The 20920-nt window shown below is 52.4% G+C and overlaps 13 protein-coding genes across 13 annotated transcripts; all 13 read left to right on the forward strand.

Annotated features, from left to right (window-relative positions):
* Positions 1-82: 82 nt before the first annotated feature.
* Positions 83-292, forward strand: DQ04_00251000 (polyadenylate-binding protein 1; the record flags this gene model as incomplete). Its single annotated transcript, XM_009308537.1, has 1 exon — positions 83-292. The coding sequence occupies one exon, from the start codon at positions 83-85 to the stop codon at positions 290-292; it is 210 nt and encodes a 69-aa protein (XP_009306812.1).
* A 329-nt stretch (positions 293-621) lies between these two features.
* On the forward strand, positions 622-2382 carry DQ04_00251010 (putative UDP-Gal or UDP-GlcNAc-dependent glycosyltransferase; the record flags this gene model as incomplete). Its single annotated transcript, XM_009308538.1, has 1 exon — positions 622-2382. The coding sequence occupies one exon, from the start codon at positions 622-624 to the stop codon at positions 2380-2382; it is 1761 nt and encodes a 586-aa protein (XP_009306813.1).
* Positions 2383-2670: 288 nt separating this feature from the next.
* On the forward strand, positions 2671-4164 carry DQ04_00251020 (putative ankyrin repeat and zinc finger domain protein; the record flags this gene model as incomplete). The annotated part of the gene is made up of 1 exon (XM_009308539.1): positions 2671-4164. One exon carries the CDS (start codon positions 2671-2673, stop codon positions 4162-4164), a length of 1494 nt encoding a protein of 497 aa, XP_009306814.1.
* Positions 4165-4340: 176 nt separating this feature from the next.
* On the forward strand, positions 4341-6122 carry DQ04_00251030 (putative p21-activated kinase 3; the record flags this gene model as incomplete). The annotated part of the gene is made up of 1 exon (XM_009308540.1): positions 4341-6122. The coding sequence occupies one exon, from the start codon at positions 4341-4343 to the stop codon at positions 6120-6122; it is 1782 nt and encodes a 593-aa protein (XP_009306815.1).
* Positions 6123-6362: 240 nt separating this feature from the next.
* Positions 6363-6857, forward strand: DQ04_00251040 (hypothetical protein; the record flags this gene model as incomplete). The annotated part of the gene is made up of 1 exon (XM_009308541.1): positions 6363-6857. The coding sequence occupies one exon, from the start codon at positions 6363-6365 to the stop codon at positions 6855-6857; it is 495 nt and encodes a 164-aa protein (XP_009306816.1).
* Positions 6858-7143: 286 nt separating this feature from the next.
* Positions 7144-7689, forward strand: DQ04_00251050 (hypothetical protein; the record flags this gene model as incomplete). The annotated part of the gene is made up of 1 exon (XM_009308542.1): positions 7144-7689. One exon carries the CDS (start codon positions 7144-7146, stop codon positions 7687-7689), a length of 546 nt encoding a protein of 181 aa, XP_009306817.1.
* A 374-nt stretch (positions 7690-8063) lies between these two features.
* Positions 8064-9779, forward strand: DQ04_00251060 (hypothetical protein; the record flags this gene model as incomplete). The annotated part of the gene is made up of 1 exon (XM_009308543.1): positions 8064-9779. The coding sequence occupies one exon, from the start codon at positions 8064-8066 to the stop codon at positions 9777-9779; it is 1716 nt and encodes a 571-aa protein (XP_009306818.1).
* A 283-nt stretch (positions 9780-10062) lies between these two features.
* On the forward strand, positions 10063-10317 carry DQ04_00251070 (large subunit ribosomal protein L37e; the record flags this gene model as incomplete). Its single annotated transcript, XM_009308544.1, has 1 exon — positions 10063-10317. The coding sequence occupies one exon, from the start codon at positions 10063-10065 to the stop codon at positions 10315-10317; it is 255 nt and encodes an 84-aa protein (XP_009306819.1).
* Positions 10318-10499: 182 nt separating this feature from the next.
* DQ04_00251080 (glycosyl transferase) lies at positions 10500-11954 on the forward strand (the record flags this gene model as incomplete). The annotated part of the gene is made up of 1 exon (XM_009308545.1): positions 10500-11954. One exon carries the CDS (start codon positions 10500-10502, stop codon positions 11952-11954), a length of 1455 nt encoding a protein of 484 aa, XP_009306820.1.
* Positions 11955-12175: 221 nt separating this feature from the next.
* Positions 12176-14269, forward strand: DQ04_00251090 (hypothetical protein; the record flags this gene model as incomplete). Its single annotated transcript, XM_009308546.1, has 1 exon — positions 12176-14269. The coding sequence occupies one exon, from the start codon at positions 12176-12178 to the stop codon at positions 14267-14269; it is 2094 nt and encodes a 697-aa protein (XP_009306821.1).
* Positions 14270-14489: 220 nt separating this feature from the next.
* Positions 14490-15530, forward strand: DQ04_00251100 (hypothetical protein; the record flags this gene model as incomplete). Its single annotated transcript, XM_009308547.1, has 1 exon — positions 14490-15530. One exon carries the CDS (start codon positions 14490-14492, stop codon positions 15528-15530), a length of 1041 nt encoding a protein of 346 aa, XP_009306822.1.
* Positions 15531-15949: 419 nt separating this feature from the next.
* DQ04_00251110 (putative map kinase) lies at positions 15950-19294 on the forward strand (the record flags this gene model as incomplete). The annotated part of the gene is made up of 1 exon (XM_009308548.1): positions 15950-19294. One exon carries the CDS (start codon positions 15950-15952, stop codon positions 19292-19294), a length of 3345 nt encoding a protein of 1114 aa, XP_009306823.1.
* A 224-nt stretch (positions 19295-19518) lies between these two features.
* Positions 19519-20709, forward strand: DQ04_00251120 (GTP-binding protein; the record flags this gene model as incomplete). Its single annotated transcript, XM_009308549.1, has 1 exon — positions 19519-20709. One exon carries the CDS (start codon positions 19519-19521, stop codon positions 20707-20709), a length of 1191 nt encoding a protein of 396 aa, XP_009306824.1.
* Between the last annotated feature and the right edge of the window lie 211 nt (positions 20710-20920).

A 20920-nucleotide genomic window follows, 5' to 3' on the forward strand; every position in this document is an offset into this window, starting at 1 on the left:
GCCCCGCACCCCGCAGCCGTCGCCCGGCGCTGCACCCGACACGCCGCCGCTGCCACCCATCACGGCAGAGGATATGCGGACCATGACGGTGGACGAGCAGCGCGCTGCCCTTGGCGACCGTCTCTACATCAAGGTCTTTGAAATTGCCCCGGACCACGCGCCAAAGATCACTGGTATGTTTTTGGAAATGGACCTCAAGGATGCCTTTACGCTGTTGTACAATCAGAAGCTCCTGCAGGAGAAGGTTACTGAGGCTTTGTGCGTCCTGAAGGCCCACGAGTCCACCGCGTAACTCCGTCTATTTCCCCCCTAAGCTAATGATTCGTAAAAGTCAGCTGTTAAATGAGTTCATTAAGCTCCAAAACTACATGCAGTAAACAAAACAAAAAGAAAATAGGATGTCTCGTATATATTTTGGACGAAGCAAGACGAGGAATTACTGTTTGGCAGAGATGAGATACAGTGGAGCAGCTGATACTGTTGTCGTCGTTGTTGTTTTGCCCTTTTCAGTTGCTTTCCATTTATGTGGCTGTTTGCTAACATACATCACGCTATACTATGTTTCTCGTCGGCTTGTTGTTTTTGTATTATTTTTTGGTTCTTTTAGTGAATGTAGAATCAATGCGCAAAAATCCGTACCTGGCGCATTACTTCGGCACTGCATTAGACTCCAGCGTCGAGGAGGAAAGGGGATGCGCGAGGAAAAATTTCTCTATATTTCCAAATTCGGCGCACATGACACAGCGAGTTTTCTGTCCATCATCGCAAGCGTCGCGTAGGTCGGAGCAGGCGAATGCTCCCTGTACACCCGTCTGCACACCACCCTCGAATGGTACACCCGGTTGCCGAATATCGGGGGTGGTTACAGGCAATGGGTTCCCGTCGTCACCGCCCGACGGCGTGAGGGAACTTCCGCCCCTTTCCCCCGCTTGCTCGCTGCGCCCCACGCCTGTGGAAGGGCACCCGGGGTGGTTAACATTATCGCACAGCGACGTGCCAGCAGCACGCGCGGACCCCCCGACTAATAGTACACCCAAAAGCCCGAAGCAAGCGAGGCACTCGATGATGAATGGAGAGGCACCTGCCTGGGACTCAATGCTTGTGAAGTCCCGTGCCGCTATAGCGCAGGCGAAGCAGCTGCTAGATGGTGAAAAGCCTCAGACACCTTTAGGAATAGACACTTCGTCACACCCGAATTTACCGTTGTCGCAGTGGGTGTCACTCGACGCCCCAAATGGATTTTTGGATGCTACTTCACTCAAAGCGGAGAGCGTTTCGGTAGAATCGACACCGGTAGTGGCAACACAGGAGCAGAAGCAGCCAGAAAAAGAGGATGTAAATGTGATGCCGAGTCCCATTTCCTCCGTCCCACCTAGTTCTGTTGATCACACCCACGCCAATGTCTCCACCTTGCAGCAGCAGCTCACGTCAACTCCAATCAGCTCGGTGCCACCGCGGCAGCCGGCGGTCGAGGCGCGACACGCGGAAGATGATGAGAATGTCATTCTAAGCCCCACATCATCCGGCGTCCCGCGAAGCTCTCTCGAGCGTTCCCTTCCGGACGTGCCCGCCCTGCGGCCGGCTGCGTCGGCGTCATTGGAGACGAGGTGCATCGTGCTTACGCTGAACCCAAATGCAGCGACGTGTGCGGCGAAGCGGTTGACGAGGCGGCCGCCGTATGCAACTGCAATGCTTCATAGAAACCACCGCGCAGCGACAAGGGAGGAGGAGGTGCGTATGCTGCAGCAGGAGCAGGAGCAGCAGACAGCTCCCATTGTAGTTTCCACTGTGACACCCACGTCAGAACCGCGCACTGGACGCAAACGGTCCAAGTCCACGGATAGGAAGCCGAAGGAGAGCGTCATCTCAGTCGACTCCCTCTACGGTATCCTTGAGAGACTAGCTTATGTTGTGCATCCGCGGCCTTTGGGCGACTCAGTTGGTTCCAATAGTAAGAAGGCAGGCCTAGATGTGTCGAATGACCGCCACCGAAGCCTCCATGCCTCAATAGAGACCCAGCACGAGGGTGGGGTGCAGCGCAGGGGACGTTCTGTGGGGCAACCCGTTCCAGCGCCGCAAGTCCTGATGGGGAGTGCCCCTCGACTGGACGCAAACGAAACCCTCTTGAATAGCCACCGCGATTCACTGAACGCTGCAACGTTGTCAACCTCGCAACTCCCGGAGGTTGGCGTCAGCTTGCACGGTGCTGTACATCAGCGGACGTCGGGCTCAAGGCGGTCGAGCGTCAACCGCGCACCGAGGATGCCGGGGTACGCGATGCCTACAGAGTGTTGGCTTTACAAGGGGGCAGAGGTCGGTGATGCGCACGTTGACACAAGTCGCAATTTAGACGGAACCAGGGTGAAAGCAACGTCACGCTGAGTGGTGGTCGAGGTGGAGGGTAGTGTATTGTGTCTCCGTCCGATGCAGCAGGTCCTGTATAAACGAGGGAATTGTCATTGTTTGGTACTTTTTAATCTCTTCATTCCGGCCGAGGGTTGGTTTTGCTTTCTTGGTGGTTGCCTTCTTCACCTGCCGTTGTCATCAATCAGATGCTGGTGCTGTTTGCGTGGGAAGGAGTTTTTTTTTTTGTTTCTGTTCGTTTCTTGTTGGTTTCGAAATTACAGTATATCTGTGTGTCTGTGTGTGTGCTCGCGGCGCAAAAGAGGGATGTCGAGCGTCGCTGAGATTGAGCAGCTGCTTGCGGCGACGCGAAAGTCACTGGCGATTCCCCCGCGAAACGCGTATGAGGCGGAAAACGCCTACATATCCAACGTGGAGCGGCTCAAGGAGGCGCGACAGAAGCTTGGCCGCTTCAGTGGCGATTACGTGGAGCGACTGCTGGGTGAGATGGACAAGCTGGAGCAGGAAGTGAATGCGGCGGTACTCAAGCAGTGCAACCCGGTGGATGTGCTACTAGAGGTGGACTTTGCTGCAGAGGAGGAGGAGAAGGACGAAGACGAGGTGGAGGCGGTGAAGCGGGAGATGGAGAAGAAGCGTGAAGGGAAGAAGAAGCAGGGAGGACGCAAACCAAAAAGCAAGAAAGTCCAGCACAGGGCAGGAAGTCCCGAGGCAGACGCAGTAGAAAATGAACCGCACCAACCGCAACCACCAATGCAACAACAACAACGGCAGAAGGAAGAAGAAGAATATGAGAAGAAAACTGCAGAGGTTGAGGCCATCGTGGTTGCGAGGTATGCCGACTGCAATAGCAGTGAGATACCACAAGAAGCCATTGGGCCGGGGCGGTGTGCGTTGATTCCGAACTCGCCATTGGTTCAATTAAATTTTGCGACACCCGTGGAATACGATGGGCATCCCTGCCTGTGTCGCGTGATTGTACATCGCGCAGTTGTGATTGCCCTCGCGTATGGTGAGCCTGTAGCGGGGGTCATCAATGTGGCGTCGGAGGGAGGTCTCTCTCCCACTGAAGCCGCGGAAGAGCCACAGGATTCCGTGGGCGCGTTAGTCGAGAGTGCTGAGAAGGTGGTGGAAGACGATGTTGTTGTTGAGTCTGATGAGGAATCCCTCACGGTTGGGTTTTCGAAACAGTTGATCGCAGAATACGACGCCCTGTTGGAAGAAGAAGAGGAGGAAGAAGAAAGCAGTGCCAAGTTGCTGCCGACGGATGTGCCGACCAGGCTGCGCACCTCGTTACGCTCCCTCACCTTTCTGCCGTGGGTTATTCTCATGTGTCACGGCGGTTACTTTGCTGGTGGGGTATTTGTCGACGGAAAGCCTGTGGCTCACAAGGCGTTCCAGCGCTACGTGGTGCGCAAGAAGCAGGGCGGGAAACAGTCATCGAATGAGAAGGAAGGAGGAAGCTACGGCAGCATTGGCTCCCAGATACGTCGGGCGCAGGAAATAAAATGGAGACTTGAGGTTCGGGACATTCTGTTGAAGTGGCGCAGCTACATCAACGCGGCAGCAGTCGTTTTATACGTCGCCCCTGGGCCGCAGAACCGCGGCGTGCTGACAGATTTTTCGAGTTTGCCAGCCATAACAACGGAGAATGGCGAGCGGGCAGTGTCGCCAGTCAATTTGAAGGACCCCCGTGTGCGCAAGGCGCCGCTGACCACGCACCGTCCGTCCTTTCAGGAAGTTCAACGCACATACAAAACTGTGTCTACCTGCACTGTCGAGTATGTGAAGTACATGGAATAACCTCTGCTGACGAAAAGAGGGCACGTTTATCTTTGTGGGACAGGCACATCTCTGCGACGGGTGAGGTCCATTTAATTGTATGCTTGCACAAAGTAGCATGTTTCTTTGTCTTCTTCATTTGGTATGTGGTTTGTAGATAAGAGGGGGTGTATGTTCGAAACTGTAGAGCTGACATCATGTTGCGGCCTTACACACTTCTGTTAAACGTGATAGATGCCTCACCGACCGGCGACGATATCACGTTCAAGGTGTGTGTCATGGATCCGGCGCGCCCTACGCAGATTCTAAGCGTCATTGAGCGCAACTATTCGCAATGCGCCTTAGTGAGTGCCAAGCTGCATGAGGCTTTTGCGGGGCAAGAGCTACCAGAGCTGCTGGGCCCGAGCTTCTTCAGAGGTCTCGACCCTGCGTACGTTGAGGCGCGGCGGGCATCGCTGGAGGTGTTCTTAAACACTGTGGCGTCTCATCGCCTGATGTGCACAGATGCTGGCTTCTTGTCACTTGTCGGCTATGAACAGGCGGTGGCATGCGAAGAAAAGGAAGGTGCCGCCTTCACGGTGGGGTATGAGAGGTGGACGGTTGCCCGCTGCCTAAGAGTAGCGGGGGCTACAGCAGAGCAACACGAGGCGGATGTCGTCGCCGCCCGCATGTGGATGCGTGGGACACCGTTTGTGTTCCGCGCGGTGGTGCCGTCACAGCGAGTGGGGATGTGGAAGACACGTGTCTTTGTTACAGACAATGCACTCGGTACAGAGCTTATTCTTGTGGTGCAGCGGATGGAGAAGAGCCTCGCGGTGTCCGAGGCAGAAGTGCATGCGTGGCGGAGGACTGTCGTTGGCCTGGACCCTGCCGTCTTTTACGTGCCACTGTACGTTGACGTTGTGGCCCCTCACGTGTTCGCAGTCTACCCGGTGGCGCCGCACGGGAGCCTATGTGACTCTCTGCATTCGACGCTGCCCTTCACAAGGGACAGCAAGCACCGGCGCCAGCAGCAGCAGCGCTACGCAGTGCAACCGATGGCTCTACATGACGTGCAGCTTGTGGGGCGCAAGCTCCTTTACATACTGCGCAGCTGCCATCGGCACAACATATCCCTCCCGCTGCTGTCGCTAGGAAACCTCATGATGTCGGAGCGACACGGTGTGGTGCTCGCCGATGTGGAGGATATTTTTGCAGGGACAACTCGTTTCCCAGCCCTGTACCCGTATGAGGAAAGGGAGGGGGGAGATGAGCTTCCACCGCGGCGGACACCATTTGATATTCTCCTGTTCGGTGTCATTCTTCTGCAGCTGTGTGGAGTCCATGTGGAGCCGTGGATGCTCTGCGCGCTCCTTACATGTCAGGGAGAACCTTTTGTCGCAGAAGATGCGGACAAGGATGAGGCGTCACCACGCAACCCGGTTTGCATGTTGAATGGATTCGCCGAAATTCCGCTTTCGATAAAGAATATTCTTTTTTATATTTTTCATCCAACGATTCCTGCTGACTTGCGTGTATTGGCGAATCACACCTTTTTTAATGACTTGTCGATGAAAGTTGTGGAAGTCTCCACTGTTTCGTCTCCTGCTGCAGTGGCAAACCTGCGGAAAAAAGATGTGGAGCTGTTTCACCGGGCGCAGGATCGCTGGAAGAAGCGACTAGTAGCTGCTTCTGAAAATAAGGCGTGCCTTGTGGCGCAGAGAGAACATCTGCGGAAAGTGAAGCGACGGGAAGGTACTGGGCGTCAATGTAAACCTCTAAATTCACCCTTGAAACCATCAGAGGGCGAGACAGCGGGGGATGTCGGTAAAATGACCGCATCAGGCCCCGGTGACAAGAGTGGGATGCATGGGATTCCACCACCACCACCGCCGCCGCCGCCTCCGTCAATGGTAACAAAGGGAATTGCGTCCGTTGGACCACTGCAAGTTTTGTCAAAAACGGTCCCACCACCACCACCACCGCGTGTGGGGCCGTGAAGTTGGAAGAGGCGTTTGGGGATTGCTGAATAACAACAGCAGTAGTGTGAAGTTTCTTTTTTTTATTTTCGTTCGGGGAGGCCTCTGGTAGACACATGCACTGTGGATCTTTTTTTTTGTTCTTTGCCACTAAAGAATATATACACACACAAACACATGCATATACTTCCTCTCATTCTTTCTTTATTGTTTTCGTTGAATTGATTAAAGCGAGAGGCGGGTGGTGGGGAAGAGGAAGCCATGTCGGACGACGAGGAAGACGTGATCGTATTGCAGGTTTGCGCCAACAAGCAGTGTTTGGGCATCGAGGACCTGGAGTTCGATGAGGAGAGCGGCGAGCTGTACTGTGCGAGCTGTCGTAAATTATACGCACGCGCGGAGAAAGAGGGTTTCCGGCTTCTCCTGAACGCTGAAGATAAGCCGTTGGTGGAGATGGTCTTCAAATGCTTCGACGGGGGCAAGGGCTACTGGAACTATAAGGACTTTGTGCGCTTCTATGAACACACCGGGCATTCTAGCGAAACCGACATCGACAGTCATGAGAGACTTCAAGATTTTTTTAAAGAGGAGTACGACATCGAAATCACCCTTGGTGCGACAGGAGAGTACGTTGTTCAGCAGGAAAACCTTGCGGACATGTATGGCGGTTATCTGTATAATAATATTAATGCACTTCATGCTGACTGTGATACGTTGGAAGATGCTGGAATGATCAACACGGCAGTTCTGGAGTAATGCTGTTTTTGGTCTATCTGGGTGCGTAGGCATGGAGAAGCACCATGTGGAGATCACGTTCGCGGCGCTTACTTCACCCACATCCCTCAGCTACGGAAAAAGAGACGACGTGTGTGGGATTGATTGGTAGGCCTGTTTATCATCCTTCTTTTTCGTTAATTATCTGTAAAGACTACGGAAACCCGGTGGGTTCCTAAAACTTCTTTTTTGGGGGGGAGTGATCTCTGTGTTTTTTATTTCTCCTTATTCGTTGGTTTGTTTGTTGCTCTATCATTCATTTTTTCTCATGTATTATGAGGTTTATGATATTCAGCTAGCCATTGGAATTGCAATGCTTCTGTTTCAGCGTCCCCACGTATCTGCGTGCGAAGGTCATGCTGAAATCAGCGTTGAGTTGGATCCCCTACGCCAACTGCCGAGCTACGCCGACTTTGAGCAGCTGCTCCGCAGGGAATTGGAAGATGTATACGGCGCCGCGCCGGCGGAGTTCCGTGGTGGCATCACGTACAGCACACACGAGGCCCCGCATAGTTTTTCCGCGCACTTCAGTGAGCACCAGCTGGAGACACTGCGCAAGTACGACGCGTCAGTGGAGAAGGCGGCGCAATTGCGGCGCGACTACGAGGCGGCGGCTGATGAGCACGAGCGCGCGCTAGAGGAGGACAAGGACCGCAGGAAGACGCAGCGCAAACTCAGGGAAGAGGCGAAGGTGCAGAAGCGGCTGAAGATGATGAAGCGCGGGGTGGTGGATGCGGAATGCGAAGTCGCCGCTCTCTCGCAGAAGTTGAGGAACGTGTTTGCCATCGACTCCATTCGAGTTCCACTTGAATGAGAGAAGGAAAGGAGGTGTATGCCTCACGCTCTACCATGGCGGAGGAATATTCATGTACAATGATTTTTGGAGCAACGAAATGTTTTGAGGGAACCCGTTAAGTGTAATGCTTCCTTCAACGCCCACGTCCCCTCCCTTTTGGAAACCGTACAGTCTCATTTTGTGCAGCTCCGTGTTTCTCCTTGTTTGGCATCCTTGACGGTTATGTGCTCTTTTATTTCCCAGTTGCACCGCGGACTTTTTTTTCACCCCCTTTCTTTCTTTTGTTTCATTTCTCACCTCGCCACCGCTGCTGCTGCTGCTGCTGATGATGATAATGGTGCTGGTGGTGGTGTCTGCAAAAGAGCTTTTGGGGGGGATTCTTAGGGGGTTGTATGTCGGAGTCGGATGAGCCGGCCCGCCGCCGCTTGCGGGTAGAGCCTGACATTCCGCTGGACTTCAGTGGTCTCCCCGCCGTGCAGGAGATGATTGTCGAAAATAATCGCCAGACAAAACTGAAGCGGCGCTTGAAAGTGTCTGAATTCATCAATGAGGTTTTCACGAAGCTTGGAGATCGCGCCATCGCGGATTCAGCTCTGTGCTGCGTGCTCTCCGACTTCCTCCAAGAATGTGTCGAAAAGCACCAAGTCTTTCCGCGCAGCTCAGCGCTCGCCAAGGTGCTGTATTTGTGGACGGAGAAGGGGTTGCTGGAAGAGGGGCAGAAGTTGCTGCAGCAGGTGCTGCAAGCGGAGCTTTTATTGCACAAGAATATCCTCGACGAGAAAGTTGCAACCGTCTCCCTCCGTCTCCTCACTCGCACCACCAATGTGGACTTGGACCTCACGGGGAAGATCATCGCGATGCTGCCGGCGGGAACCCACAAGCGGCGCCTCTTCTTCCCTCTCTTTGAGCACGCTGCGCGAACAGGAAATACAGAGCTGGCCTTCGACACACTGCGCCTTGGGCGAAGCAAAGACGTGGAGTTCTGGGATGTCGATTACCGCGAGCTGCTCTGCTGCCTGCAGAAAGCTAACGCGGAAGGCGGGCCCACTACGCTTCTGCTCGATGAGATGCTTGAATGCATGGCAGATCACCACCCAGTTGTGGGTAAGGGCAATGGGGAGGCGTTGCGGCACCTGCTGGGTGGCGAGATGACCCAGGTCCACAGCTCGACAGGGGTGTGTAACTGGTGCGGGACAAAGCTACACACATTCGACTTTTCTCCGAGCGACCGGGCCACACTGTTGAACGATATTGAGACAAAACTAATCGCACCGCGGGTGGAGGGCGCAAGCCGTTACGAGCCGGATAAGGTTGTGACGCCAAAAGAGAAGGAACGGCGATGGCAGGAGTTCGAGGCCTTCAAAGAGAGACTCTCCGCCAATGAGTACGATGCTGTCATTGATGGCGCGAACGTTGGATACTATGGCCTCAGCAGTTGGTACCGGGAAGCCAAGGAGGCGTCGCTGCGGGCGCGCGGCGTCGACCCTGTTACGGTACCGGAGTATGAACTCTGTGAGGTACCGATGCCAGTTGACGTTCCGCCCAAGTTTTCCCTCATTGATGAAATGTTGACGCAGACTCGACGCCTTGGGAAGAAGCCGCTGGTGATGCTGCACAACCGCCACTTGGAGTCTCCATCGACAGATAACGCGGAGTGGTTGTCAAGGTGGAAGAAAGATGCGTCGTTGATCGCCTGTCCGGGGTTTATGAATGACGATTACTGCTGGTTGTATGCAGCCATCCGCAAGCCGAACTGTCTTGTTGTCTCGAATGATCAGATGCGTGATCATCACTTCTTGCTCCTTAGCCATCGCTCATTTCTGCGTTGGCGCCAGCGTCACCGTGTGACGTATAAGGCGCTTTTTCAGCGGGTGACGGGCGGTGTGACGTTAGTTGTGATGCCACCCCGCCCCTACGCGGTATGGGTGCAACGGGGATGCCTGTCACCCTTGCACTGGCATGTGCCAGTGCTCACAACGGTCGACATTATTAATCAGGCAACGAACCATGGGACAGAAGGGGAGGTGGAGGTGGATAAGGATGGCGATGATTTGTGTGACGCGTGGCTTTGCACAGCTGCAAAGAATCTTGTTAATCGAAGCGTCTAACCTCTTTGTCTCTGTGTGTGTGTGAGGGGGCGGTGTTCTATTCGTCTCTCATTCCTTCTGTATAACTGGTTCCGTTTGTTTTCTAGCTCAACTTGAACTCAGCTTGTGGTCCGGTTGTGCGCACTGTTTCCCTTTGGTGGGCTTCTCCCTGTTAATGGCATTATGCTTTCCACGTACACATTTTTTCTCTCTCTTTCTCTCTCTTTTTCACACTGCATGTTTTTCGTTTTCCTTCCACCTTTAACCGCGAATAAACAAAGGACCTCGCTGAGTGTTAGAGGAAATGACGAAGGGTACCACGTCGATGGGCCAGCGCCATGGGCGCACCCACATTCTCTGCCGCCGCTGCGGCCGTAACGCATACCACGTGCAGTGGGAGCGGTGCGCCGCCTGCGCCTACCCTCGCCCGAGCCGCCGCCGTTACAACTGGTCCGTCAAGGCCATCAAGCGTCGCCGCACCGGCACTGGCCGCTGTCGCTACCTGAAGGTGGTCAACCGCAGGATCAAGAACCACTTCAAGACGACCATCAAGGCGTGAGGTCTGCTGTTTTGTTGTTTCGTAATGTTTCACTATTCCTTTTTTTTGTGTGTGTCGTCGTTGGTGTCTTCGCCTCCATCTTATTATTTTTTTTTTTGATGGCTTCTTATGTCATTGGGTTTACCTCGCCTTTGTTGTTGTTGTTTTTTGGAGTATCTAGTGGGTGAGGGGTTAGGTTAAAGATGGCACTCACCCTATTTATCGCAACAGCATCAGTGGTGCTGCTGGTAACCCTTGCTGTTATCCTTGCGGTGGCCGCTCGCCGTGGAGTCCGACAATTTCCGCAGGGGGCTATTGGTTTTTTACACCCATCTGCAGCCGCAGGTGGAGGCGGCGAGCGTGTGCTGTGGGTCGCCATCCGCGCCATTCAACAAGATGACATTGACAGAGGCATTAGTCGCCAGTACGTTCTTTACTGTACACGAATTGGGGGTGATGAGAGTGCTGGTGGCGGTGGTGGTGGTGGCGGAGGGAATGGTGAAAGCAAGGAGCAGCTGTTGGCGCAGATTGTGCACCGGCAGTTTCAAATTAAGTTGCTAAGGCCCATAAAAGTGGTTTTCTTGAGGCCAGCCATAACACGTTGGCTTGACGGTGGTCGCTACCCCTTTCTGACGCTACTCCTGCAGGCTGTGTGTGGTAGTATCTTGTTGTTCTATGAAACATGTATTGTCAACAGCATGACGCCTTTGGTGATTGAAAGTGTCGGTATTCCCGGGATTTATCCGCTGCTCGCCTTGTTCGCCAAGGCTCGAATTATTACCTACACCCACTACCCTGTCATCACAACGATCATGACGCAGCGTGTGGAAAGTGGCGAAAAACGGTACAACAACCGAGGCGTGCTGGCGCGTCACCACACACTTCGAATGGCAAAGGTCGCGTATTACAAGCTATTCTCTTGTTTTTATTGGTGGCTGGGGCAATTCCCCGTTCTTGTTATGACCAACTCGCGGTGGACGATGCGGCATATTGAGCAGCTGTGGAAGCCCAAGGTGCCGACGCTCGTTTACCCACCATGTGCCGTCAGCCACTTTACGCCGCTTAGCAAACCACCGGAGCAGCGCTGTAACACTGTGGTAAGTGTGGGTCAGTTCAGGCCAGAGAAGAATCATCTGTTGCAGCTGCGCGCCTTTGCCAGAGCGCTTCCACGTCTCCCGGCGGATGCGCGGCTCATCATGGTTGGTGGGGCCCGCGGCCCTGAAGATAAGAGACGGGCATCAGAACTCGTTGAGGAAGCGAAGGCGAGAGGCATCTTGGACCGTGTTGAGGTACGTGTTGATGTGCCAATTGCAGAAGTAGGTGAGTTGCTGACAAGCTGTAGTGTGGGGCTACACACAATGGAGGACGAGCACTTTGGTATTGTAATTGTGGAGTTCATTGCTTGCGGCTGCATTCCGCTCGGCCACAACAGCGGTGGTGTCTGTCTTGACATTATTAGGTCGACTGATATTGGCTTCTTAGCTACAACGGAGGATGAATACGCCGACCGCATCGTGGAGATCTTCCATATGAAGCTGCAGAGGCCGCTCGTGTACAAGACGTTTCAGGAGCATGGGCTACGCGCTATTGCGCGCTTCAGCGACGAGTCTTTCCGGGACAACTTCATGATGGCGGTGCGTTCCCACCTGGAGGCGTGAAGAACAGCAAATGGGAAGAAAAGAATAGTGGGCGTCAAGTGGGGGAAGCAAAACAAAGGTGAAGTGCAACAAGAAGAGAAGAGTGGTCTTCTGCCGTAAGATCAAAAAACAATGTATTTTGTTTCTCCTCTCGATTTTGATTTCAAAGCACCGGCTATTATTATTCGTGTCTGCTCTTTGTCCCCTGTTGGTGCAACTAATGGTGTTGCGCATGTAGGCGCATGGCGAGTTTTTCAACGCTAGATGAGCAACTCAATGCGCTCAACGCCCTGCACATCGGCAGCGCCAAGATGCTCGACAACTTTGCTGATACGTCAAAGGCAATAGCGGACCGCGCACGTCGCATCACGACGGATGTGCAGCCGTGGGAGATGGCACAGGAGAACATCGCCGCCACCATTGAGGAAATGTCGAGGGCAGCTCGCTGCTACCATCCGCCAGTGGCGCTGCGGCTCGTGCTGGCACGCAAGGAGAAGAGCCCGGAGGCTCTATGCAAATGCATCGACTACCTGGTCTTCACAGATAGCTACCTCGTGTCACACCCGCCGAACGTCTACGCGGATCAAATTGCATCGAGTGTCACGGTGCAGCTGGCTGAGGTGGTGAAGGTTGCCGAGGATGTGGTGAAGGAGGCCTTCATCACCTCCCTGCAGAAGAAGCAAGCGGAGCGGCCTGGCGAGAGTGAGCGAAAGGATACGGCGGCGCTGCGTCTCATCCACGACCCCGTGGCTCTGCAAGGCATTGAACAGGTTGTGCACAGACTTGGAGAGAATTTCAACCGTACCGAGGTGGTCTTCATAGATGTGAAGCAGCTAATTGAAGAGCATGTGCTGCGCCTCGTGGATTCTCAGTTCGACAACTCCTACAAGGAAGAAGAGATGCGTCCGTGCCAAAACCATACCACGCGTCGCGGCATCGCGCCGATACGGAAACACTACCAAAAAGGTGGTCATCGCCTGCTGGACATCTCCGCAAAATCCAGACAGCTTGTGAGCGAGGCAGCGGATTGTCTGAAGCGTTACGCACTGGATCCCCTGGATGACTCCTTTGACGTGGTGGAAATGCCAGGGGAATTGGCAACTCTGGTCTTTGAGCGTGTGAAGGCGAAGTGTTTCGCCGCTGTGCAAGTCGATCAAGCGACATTTTTAGACCCAACCCGCATATTTGTCCTGTCGCGAGGCGAGGGCACTGGACTGTGGGGTGAAACGCGGCACTTCCGTGATGTGATATTTATTGGGCTAGATCTGCTGGAGGAGTTGTGGAAATGGAAGGTTGTTGCTGAGAGCTTACCAGGTGATAATCACGCATTTGTCGATCACGTGGACGCGGGGGTGGAGCAGTTTCTCTTTGAGGTTCGCGACCTGCTGGATTGCTACGTCACCTGTAAGGGGGCGCTAGACGCGGGGCTTCTCCGGGAGTACTCGCGCAGCCTGCACCGTACGGAGTGGTTCCCGGCCCTCGACTCCTCAGCCCATGTGTCAGTGACCAACCAGGTGTACCTGCACAAGGTGATGCTAACCAGCTACTACGGGGCCACGAAGCTGGCGCTTCACGGCTCGCTGCTGAGCGTCGCAGCCGAGGCAGCCGCGCTGCAGGAGGTGGAAGACTATATGATGCGCTGTGTCCTTGGGACGCTGCGGGACTTGGAGGTCATCGCCGAGGTCGCGCTGGAGATGCGGGTCGGCTCAGGAGAGGAGCAAAGCCACCACCATCACTTCCCCTCGATTTCCGGTGCTCGCCACACAACAGAAGGCGACCATCACTTTTCGCCGGCGGTTTTTATGTTGAACAGCGTTCTTTTCTTCATGGAGAGTTACCGCAAGGAGGCGTGTTTTCATCAGCGGCGGCTTCCCATGCAAGGGTCAGAAGAAGGGAAGAAAAGTTTATCCAAAGAGTCATCATCCGTGCCGATTGTTTCAAACATCCTCGCCGTACTCGAGGATGAAGTCCGGCGTTGGGTTGAAGAATTCGCCACCTCATGGTCCGGATGCTTTCCACGGATAAGCTCGAACCCGCGTCTGGAAAGCATCGATGCAACAGATGGTGAGTTGCACAAGTCGCAGCGAATGGCGGTAAAGCATTGGTACCGAGATGTTTCGGAATCCCTGACAAGGAAGATTAACGCATGTCGCACCTTTGCGGTTCTTGATACAACGCTGCGGAATGCTCTCATTGAATCCTCCGTTGAGGTGGTGCGGGACGGATTTAATACAATGGAGGTGAAGCTTCGAGAACGGACGTGGTCCAGTCGCCCGATGAAGTGGATGGTGCGTGGGGTAGATGAGTGGACGGATCTACTGTGTAAAGTCCTTTAACTCAAGCATCTTATTTCTGTCGATGTTGCTGCGCATGTGTCAATGGTTGTTGATTTCCGTTCTGCAGAAAAAGAGGAAAAAATGCATTTGTCACGTTGTCTTGGATATTTTTTTTTTGTATTCTCGTGTCCACTTGGCTTCACCTGTTGTCATTCTTGTTGTTTCTGATGTGTATTCTTTTGTTTTGTTTTTCTGGGATTGCTGGGGGGGGAAGGTATGCATGGATCATCGACCTGTGCCTTCTGTGGAGAACGCATCTGATCATGCACGTTTGGTGCTGCAGCCGCGTGAAGTGAAGTTCACTGACCTCGTCCCTGCGCTCGGCAAGCGAGTGGTGGATTCCCCCTCGAAGAGCGAGAGGCGCGGCTTCCGCCCAACGCCGCAGAAGTCGCATCCGCATGCAGCCAAGGGAACTAAAAATTCTGCTGTGGATGGCCCTGAAGCCGAGAGTGGTGACGAGGAAGATAGGCGACGCGGCAGACAAAGACTCCCAGACGTGGGAGGGGGACATGTCGCGAAGCCGTACAAAATCAAAGTGCCGAGGGCGTCAAAGATGAGCCTGCAAACGGAGAATATAACGGGTCGGATGGAAATATCTGGTAATGCCGTTTGGGCAGAGGACTACAGTGTTGCTGCTGTTAATGCACTCGCCGTGTTGGGCAACTCTGTCACGCGTGAGCGTCGGCTGAAGGAGGAGCTTGCTCGAACACATGCAACAAAGATGTTAGCATTTCGTAGTGTCATCAATGTTTATTTGTCCTCGGTGAAGGAGTCTGGGAAGCCAAAGCTCGGGCGCCGGAAAGCCGCAGTGGAGGTTGCTTTGGCTCAGTGTGCGGTGGTCACACAGACCCTCGTCTTGACGATACAGAGCTATCTTCGTAGCTTCCAGTCGCGCAAGATCACGGCGATTCGCCGCGGCATCCGACGAAGTGGATTAGATCCGGATGCCTGGAGTGCCCCGTCGGTGCGTATGCCGCACTTTACTGAAGTTTCTAACAGTGAAGGAAGCACTCTTTCTGAGACGACAAGTTCGCTGCAGGAACTCCTTGATGAGGAAGAGATCAGCCGACTCAAACAACTCTACTTTGATTATTATGATTGTGATGTATATGTTATTCCAGGCACACGCCCTGAAAGTGGCATCCCACCCAATGCTTTGCTGTTGAATTCTCTCAGTGCCCATGATCCCTTCTTGCCAGAAGAGGACGGCGTGATTGGCTATACGTCTCTGTCGACCTCCTCCACGTCCATCATTGAGTGAGCCTTCTTTCCCTCATATAAAAGCAACGGGTAGATTGGGTACACGACCCTTTTGCGTGACTGGTAGGAGTGAGGTTATCTCACCAGAGCCTCCCTGTGCAAGACATGTCTTCTTTTTATGCTGTCTTTTTGTGTTTCTTTTTGTTTTTTGTTTCAGTTCTTGTGGTGCGTGTGAAAGTTATTTTTTTTTTTCTGCAGTTAAGTTTGGAGTGGAGCAATTCTTCTTTTCAGGTTCCTGGCGGGTGGCGGTTCCCCCCACCCACCGCATCTTGTACTTGCCGCCACGGCCCTCAACAACAACAAGCAACGACGGCGACGACAACGACAACGACGACAAGAAACAAAAACGAAAAACGCGACCAAGACAGCGAAAAGGCAAAGGAAAAAAGAAAACGACGATAAGAACAAGAGCCTTGGGAGATGCAGCTACACTGTAAGGAGGAGGTGATGCTTCCCCACTTTCTCGATGGGGATGACCTCGGAAAGATGGGTAATTTTTACACGGGCGGTTTTGCCCTTCCCGACGCCAAAGTGACTTTGGGAGCCTACACACCTTTCTTTGCAACCGTCCCTTTCCCTGTTACACTCAACGCTTCACACGTGGAGTATTTTTTTACGGCATTACAACAGCTCTCACAGTTGGTGCATGACGTTGCAGCAAACTGCATACCCGGTAAGGATAATATTTGTCATGTCAAAAGGTCCTTGCTCATCTTTCATATCGACCATTTTGTTCAGATCACTTTCGCTGACGCGAATTTCATGCGCTCGCTCACACCAGTGAGTGGCAATGACGAAACAATCGTAGAGTATCTTAGCCTTATTCGCTGGTTTGGAGATCAGCTTGTGGTGCGGTGGCGAGAAGCACTACAGGTCGTTTCATCTTTTTCCTTCAACAGTTCATCCCAATCACTGCATGAGTCTTGGATTGCGGTGAAGAATACGGCAGACGCCATCAGCTTCCACACAATGCTGCAAAAGGATCTCACACAACGGGTTTGTATCCACATTTCAAAGCGGTGGAAGAGTGGTGCTTTTACTGTGGACGGCGAAGTTTCACTTTGGTTTCGCCTTCTCTGGATTACGTATGGTTTTATGACGGCTTGTATGGTGGTCATAGCAGCGTGGGTGTCGTGGAGCAAGCCGACGCTGTGGGGTCCTGTATTCACGACGGTGGCGACCGCGCTGGGTTTCGGTAGTTTTTTGGGCTTATTCAACATGCTCACGATGCGGCAGTCACGTTGCCTGTGGCTTGCAAAACTCCTTTCTGAGAATCACCTGGCGGATGCTATTGAGCGTCAAACAGTGCATGAGCATCTTCAGATGGGGAAAGTCGCTGAGTTCGCTATTCGATGCAAGGATAATGCCTTGGTTACGCTGGCAATCAAGAGCAGTGTATTGAACCGTCACGTTGTCATGATTGGCATTGTCAATACCGAATCGCTTGCTATTTGTAGTTGGAATGAAGCCGCTCGGGTGGCAACGGACATCCTGCCGGGGCAGGCGGTGGAGAAGTCCCTCGAGGCAGTGATGGATACAAGGAGCATTGCAACCGTCCGTCGCTTATTCAGAGAGTTAAAATTCAACCCACGGCAGAAGCAGCGGCTGCTCTTGAACAATGTAAGGAGGGAAACCCCTGTCGCTATTGAGGCATCAGTTACCATTGCACACGTGGATGAAATTCCAATAGGTATGATTGTCGGAACTATTGTTAAGGAAGAAGAAGTAGGAATGTCGTACTTTTCACGTGTGAGTACATTCTCCACGCTTCGTGCTTTAAGCTTTGACGGCTGCACCTGCCAAGTTGTACGCAATTTAGTAGTAAATAACGGATGGGTCTCCCTCATGCAGCGCACGACGCAAGCAACGCGAAGCTGGTGTTCAAGTACACTCGAAGATTTATTAAAATCACTGAGGGATGCTTCAAGTTCGCAAGTTGATATTCAGCCTGGAAGTGGTATACCAATGCAATTTCAATGCGACGCTGTTGGTATCCAGCAATTGCTGGCAAAACTTATGAAAGACGTAGTTCTTAATGGAGAAGATCGGATGCTACTTGAGGTGACATGTGTAAACTGCGGCGCAGGAACGTGTCTGGCTCTTCAATTTGATGCCAGCGTGCCCGACACGTCGCGCATCGATCTTGAGACGCATCAGGATGTCGTTGAACTCCTTAGTCTCATGGCTTATCTTACCCGGAATTCCCGCAGGCATCTGCAACTTATTGTACCCATCGTACTCAAACCTTTTGGTATGGAGGTGGAGAATGACAGTATTCTCGAGCACAGTGGAAAACGTCTTCTCACGTACACTGTTGTTTTACACGAGCCAGATGTTGTCTACAAAAATCATTTAATCGGATTCTGCAATCAATCGCAGCACCACACCTTTGCTGTTGAATCTCTTGACAGGCTTGAGGCAACACTTGGAAATTATTCCCATGATGTGGATGTAGTAATATTGAGTGATACTTCACCTGAATTCGACGCGTGGTTGAGTTTTTGTCGCGAGAAGAGCATATTTCTGACAATTACACGAGAACGCTCGGAAAATAGCAGCGGGTGTCTCGGTCTGAGCACTGATGGCCCACCCCGTTACGCGGATGATGGCGACTATGTTCTGCAGAAGCCGGTGAGTGAAGACCGGTGGTTGCGTTTTTTGAAGTACCTGAGTGAGTTGAAGGAGCAAGAGCGGACAGTGCTTTCGCCTGCTCCAATGGCGTGGAATGTAATGCAACGGATAGGTGAAGGCTCCTGCAGCATTGTAGACCTCGTGCAGGATAAGCTGACAGGGGGTTACATGGCGTGTAAGACAGTTAACATCGCCCATAAACGCTCCCTCAATGCTTTGAGAGACGAGGTGAATATCATGCGTCAGTGCTCTAGTCTTTACATAATACAATGCATTTCCACTTCTTACTCGCCATCGACTGCGGATTTTCGAATGTTTCTGCAGTATTGTCCAACTTCTCTTGAGCGATACGCTCGGAATAAGAGAGTAACAACAACGGAGCTGGCATTATATGCCTTTCAAATAGTTAGTGCAGTTCAACATCTGTATGAAAAGGGTATTGCGCATCGTGACATTAAACCTGCAAACATATTGATGATGAATGAGCGGCACCTTAAACTGGCGGATTTTGGTTCAGCTACACAGAAACCGTTTGACGAAGGCAACGTGCATGGCGTCACACTGCAGTTTATGGCACCCGAGCGACTCTTGATCCCCACGGAGGACACTTCATGGCGAACAACACCAATGGATGGATTATTTAAGGAGGATATTTGGTCGATCGGCTTGACTCTGCTAGATGTCGCTGGTGTATATCCGCCGGTGTTGAAGAATCTAAGTGATATGAAGGACTTCGTGAATTTTTACATGCATCTTCGTGACAGTGGTAAAGAGTTATCGTTAGAGTTACCTTTAAGCGCATCAACCGAATCGCCTGAAAAATGGGAATCGTTCCGCAGTTTTGTGAGTAGCATGCTCAGACTGCAGCAACACAGACGACCGAGAGCCTATGATCTTCTCCAGCACCCTTTTATCAAGGATGCTGCTGCTGCGTGCGAATGCAGTGTCAAGGATGAGTTTGTGTGGCCTGGTCCCTCCATTTGGTCAGATCGTGCGTTGCGTCCTAACCATCAGGTTTTCGATGACGTTCAAAAATCGTTTTCATCGATGTTCACAGCAACGAGTTTAGATGATGCGGATGAGGATGCAGAGGATAGGTTTTCAGACGGTGCCTTTAATTCGGTTGTTAAATGATCCATGCAGTGTTGGGTGCTTGGAAGGACAAGGAATAGATGAGGTGTTTTCTGCTCACTTTTTTGCCCTAGAGGTCCTGCGCAAGCCCATGTCCCCAAACAGATCGCCAATTTTTTTTTTAGATTTGGCTGTTGCACAACTACCTTTATTTCCTGTTCTTGTATTTTTTGTAGGTTTTTTTTTTTTATTCGCTGTTGCTTCTCTGCGGCGAGAGCCTTAACCTCATGCCTGTATGGCAAAAGTCGAGACGGACGGGTGCTGCAGTTGCCCTCGGGTCGGGGAGCGAAACCGAGTCCTCGTCAGAGTCTGTATCGTCGAGTGAGTTCCTACAACCGCAGTCAGGTTCTGTTACAGTACCGTCTCACTCGGGGAGTTCTTACCAATGTGAGCTTCCACCAAAGCCTTCCAGACGAGCCAGCATCAAGTCAGTCCCAGCGTTCGGTATCGGGGCCGGTTCGGACTCCAACTCCCTTGTTGCATTGTCCCTTGGTAAAATTCTCACTCGTGGCATGGCTTCAGGTCGCCAATTTGCGCGCACACAGTCCAATCCGGAGATTGTGTCAAAATCACGAAGAAATTCTCCTGCCCGTATTGCCCCTCCCAAAGGGGGTAATTCTTTTGCGATGACACTGCCTGAGCGGTACAATAGAGAGACGATGCGTGTGCTGGTTCTTGGGGCCCCACAAGTTGGGAAGTCCTCGTTAGTTAACAGCTATCGAGCAGCTGTGACCAACAATATGAAATGGCCCGCCGCGCCGGTTGGTATTTGTGGATTCTGTGGAACCACCACTGTAGACCCTTTCCCCAATCACCCCACAGAGCCGACATGGTTGTGCATAGACACGCCTGGAAAGTACTATGACGCCGAGGAGCAGCCACTTCTGGAGAGGTTGTTCAGTGGAGTGCCGTGGAAAACACGGCTTGCGGGAAAAGGTGCACTGCAGCCCGAGGAGGTTGAGCAGTTAGCCATTGTCCCTGAAAATGGAGCTCACCAGTGTATCCTAGTTGTGCCTGCTACAGATCTTGTGGAAGACAACGGCTGGTCGAGTGTATTTCAGTTTAAATCTCGCTATGCCCCTGCGCCAGATGCCGAAGGCGTAGTGATGTGCTTAAGGAACCTTGTTTTCTTGGTTCGCTCCTTGATGTATGATGCATCCCCGTTTGTTGTGATTTCAAAAATGGATCTCGTTGGAGGTGCTGGTAACACTTCGACTCGGCGCGTCATCTCATCACTGCTGAACCACTGTGTTCCCATGAATCGCTTATACTTTTGTGCATGTCCAGACGACCAATCCTCTTACGAAACCAAAAGTCTTTTGAGACTGGATCGTGATACCCGTGAGAGCTTCCTTCGGCTGCACGAGGACTTGTCGTTGACTTTCCGCTGGCGAAAGTGTATTGAAGGATGCGCTTAAAGGCTTGTCTCCCATGTGCACAAGCCCATGGAAAGAAAACGGAAGAAAAACAAAAGAAACTGAGTTGTCTATTTATTCCGGTGATATTATGCTGAGGTGAGGTTTTTAGGAAACTTCTCATTTGGGTTCTGTTGGCCTGTTGGAGTTATTGATGTTGTTCATTTGGTGTTTCCTCCTCATGTTTATAGTGTTGGCTTTGTCTGCCTTCTGC

This window comes from Trypanosoma grayi, assembly GCF_000691245.1.
Source record: "Trypanosoma grayi strain ANR4 Tgr_25_V1, whole genome shotgun sequence".
Classification (NCBI taxonomy): Eukaryota; Euglenozoa; class Kinetoplastea; order Trypanosomatida; family Trypanosomatidae; genus Trypanosoma; species Trypanosoma grayi.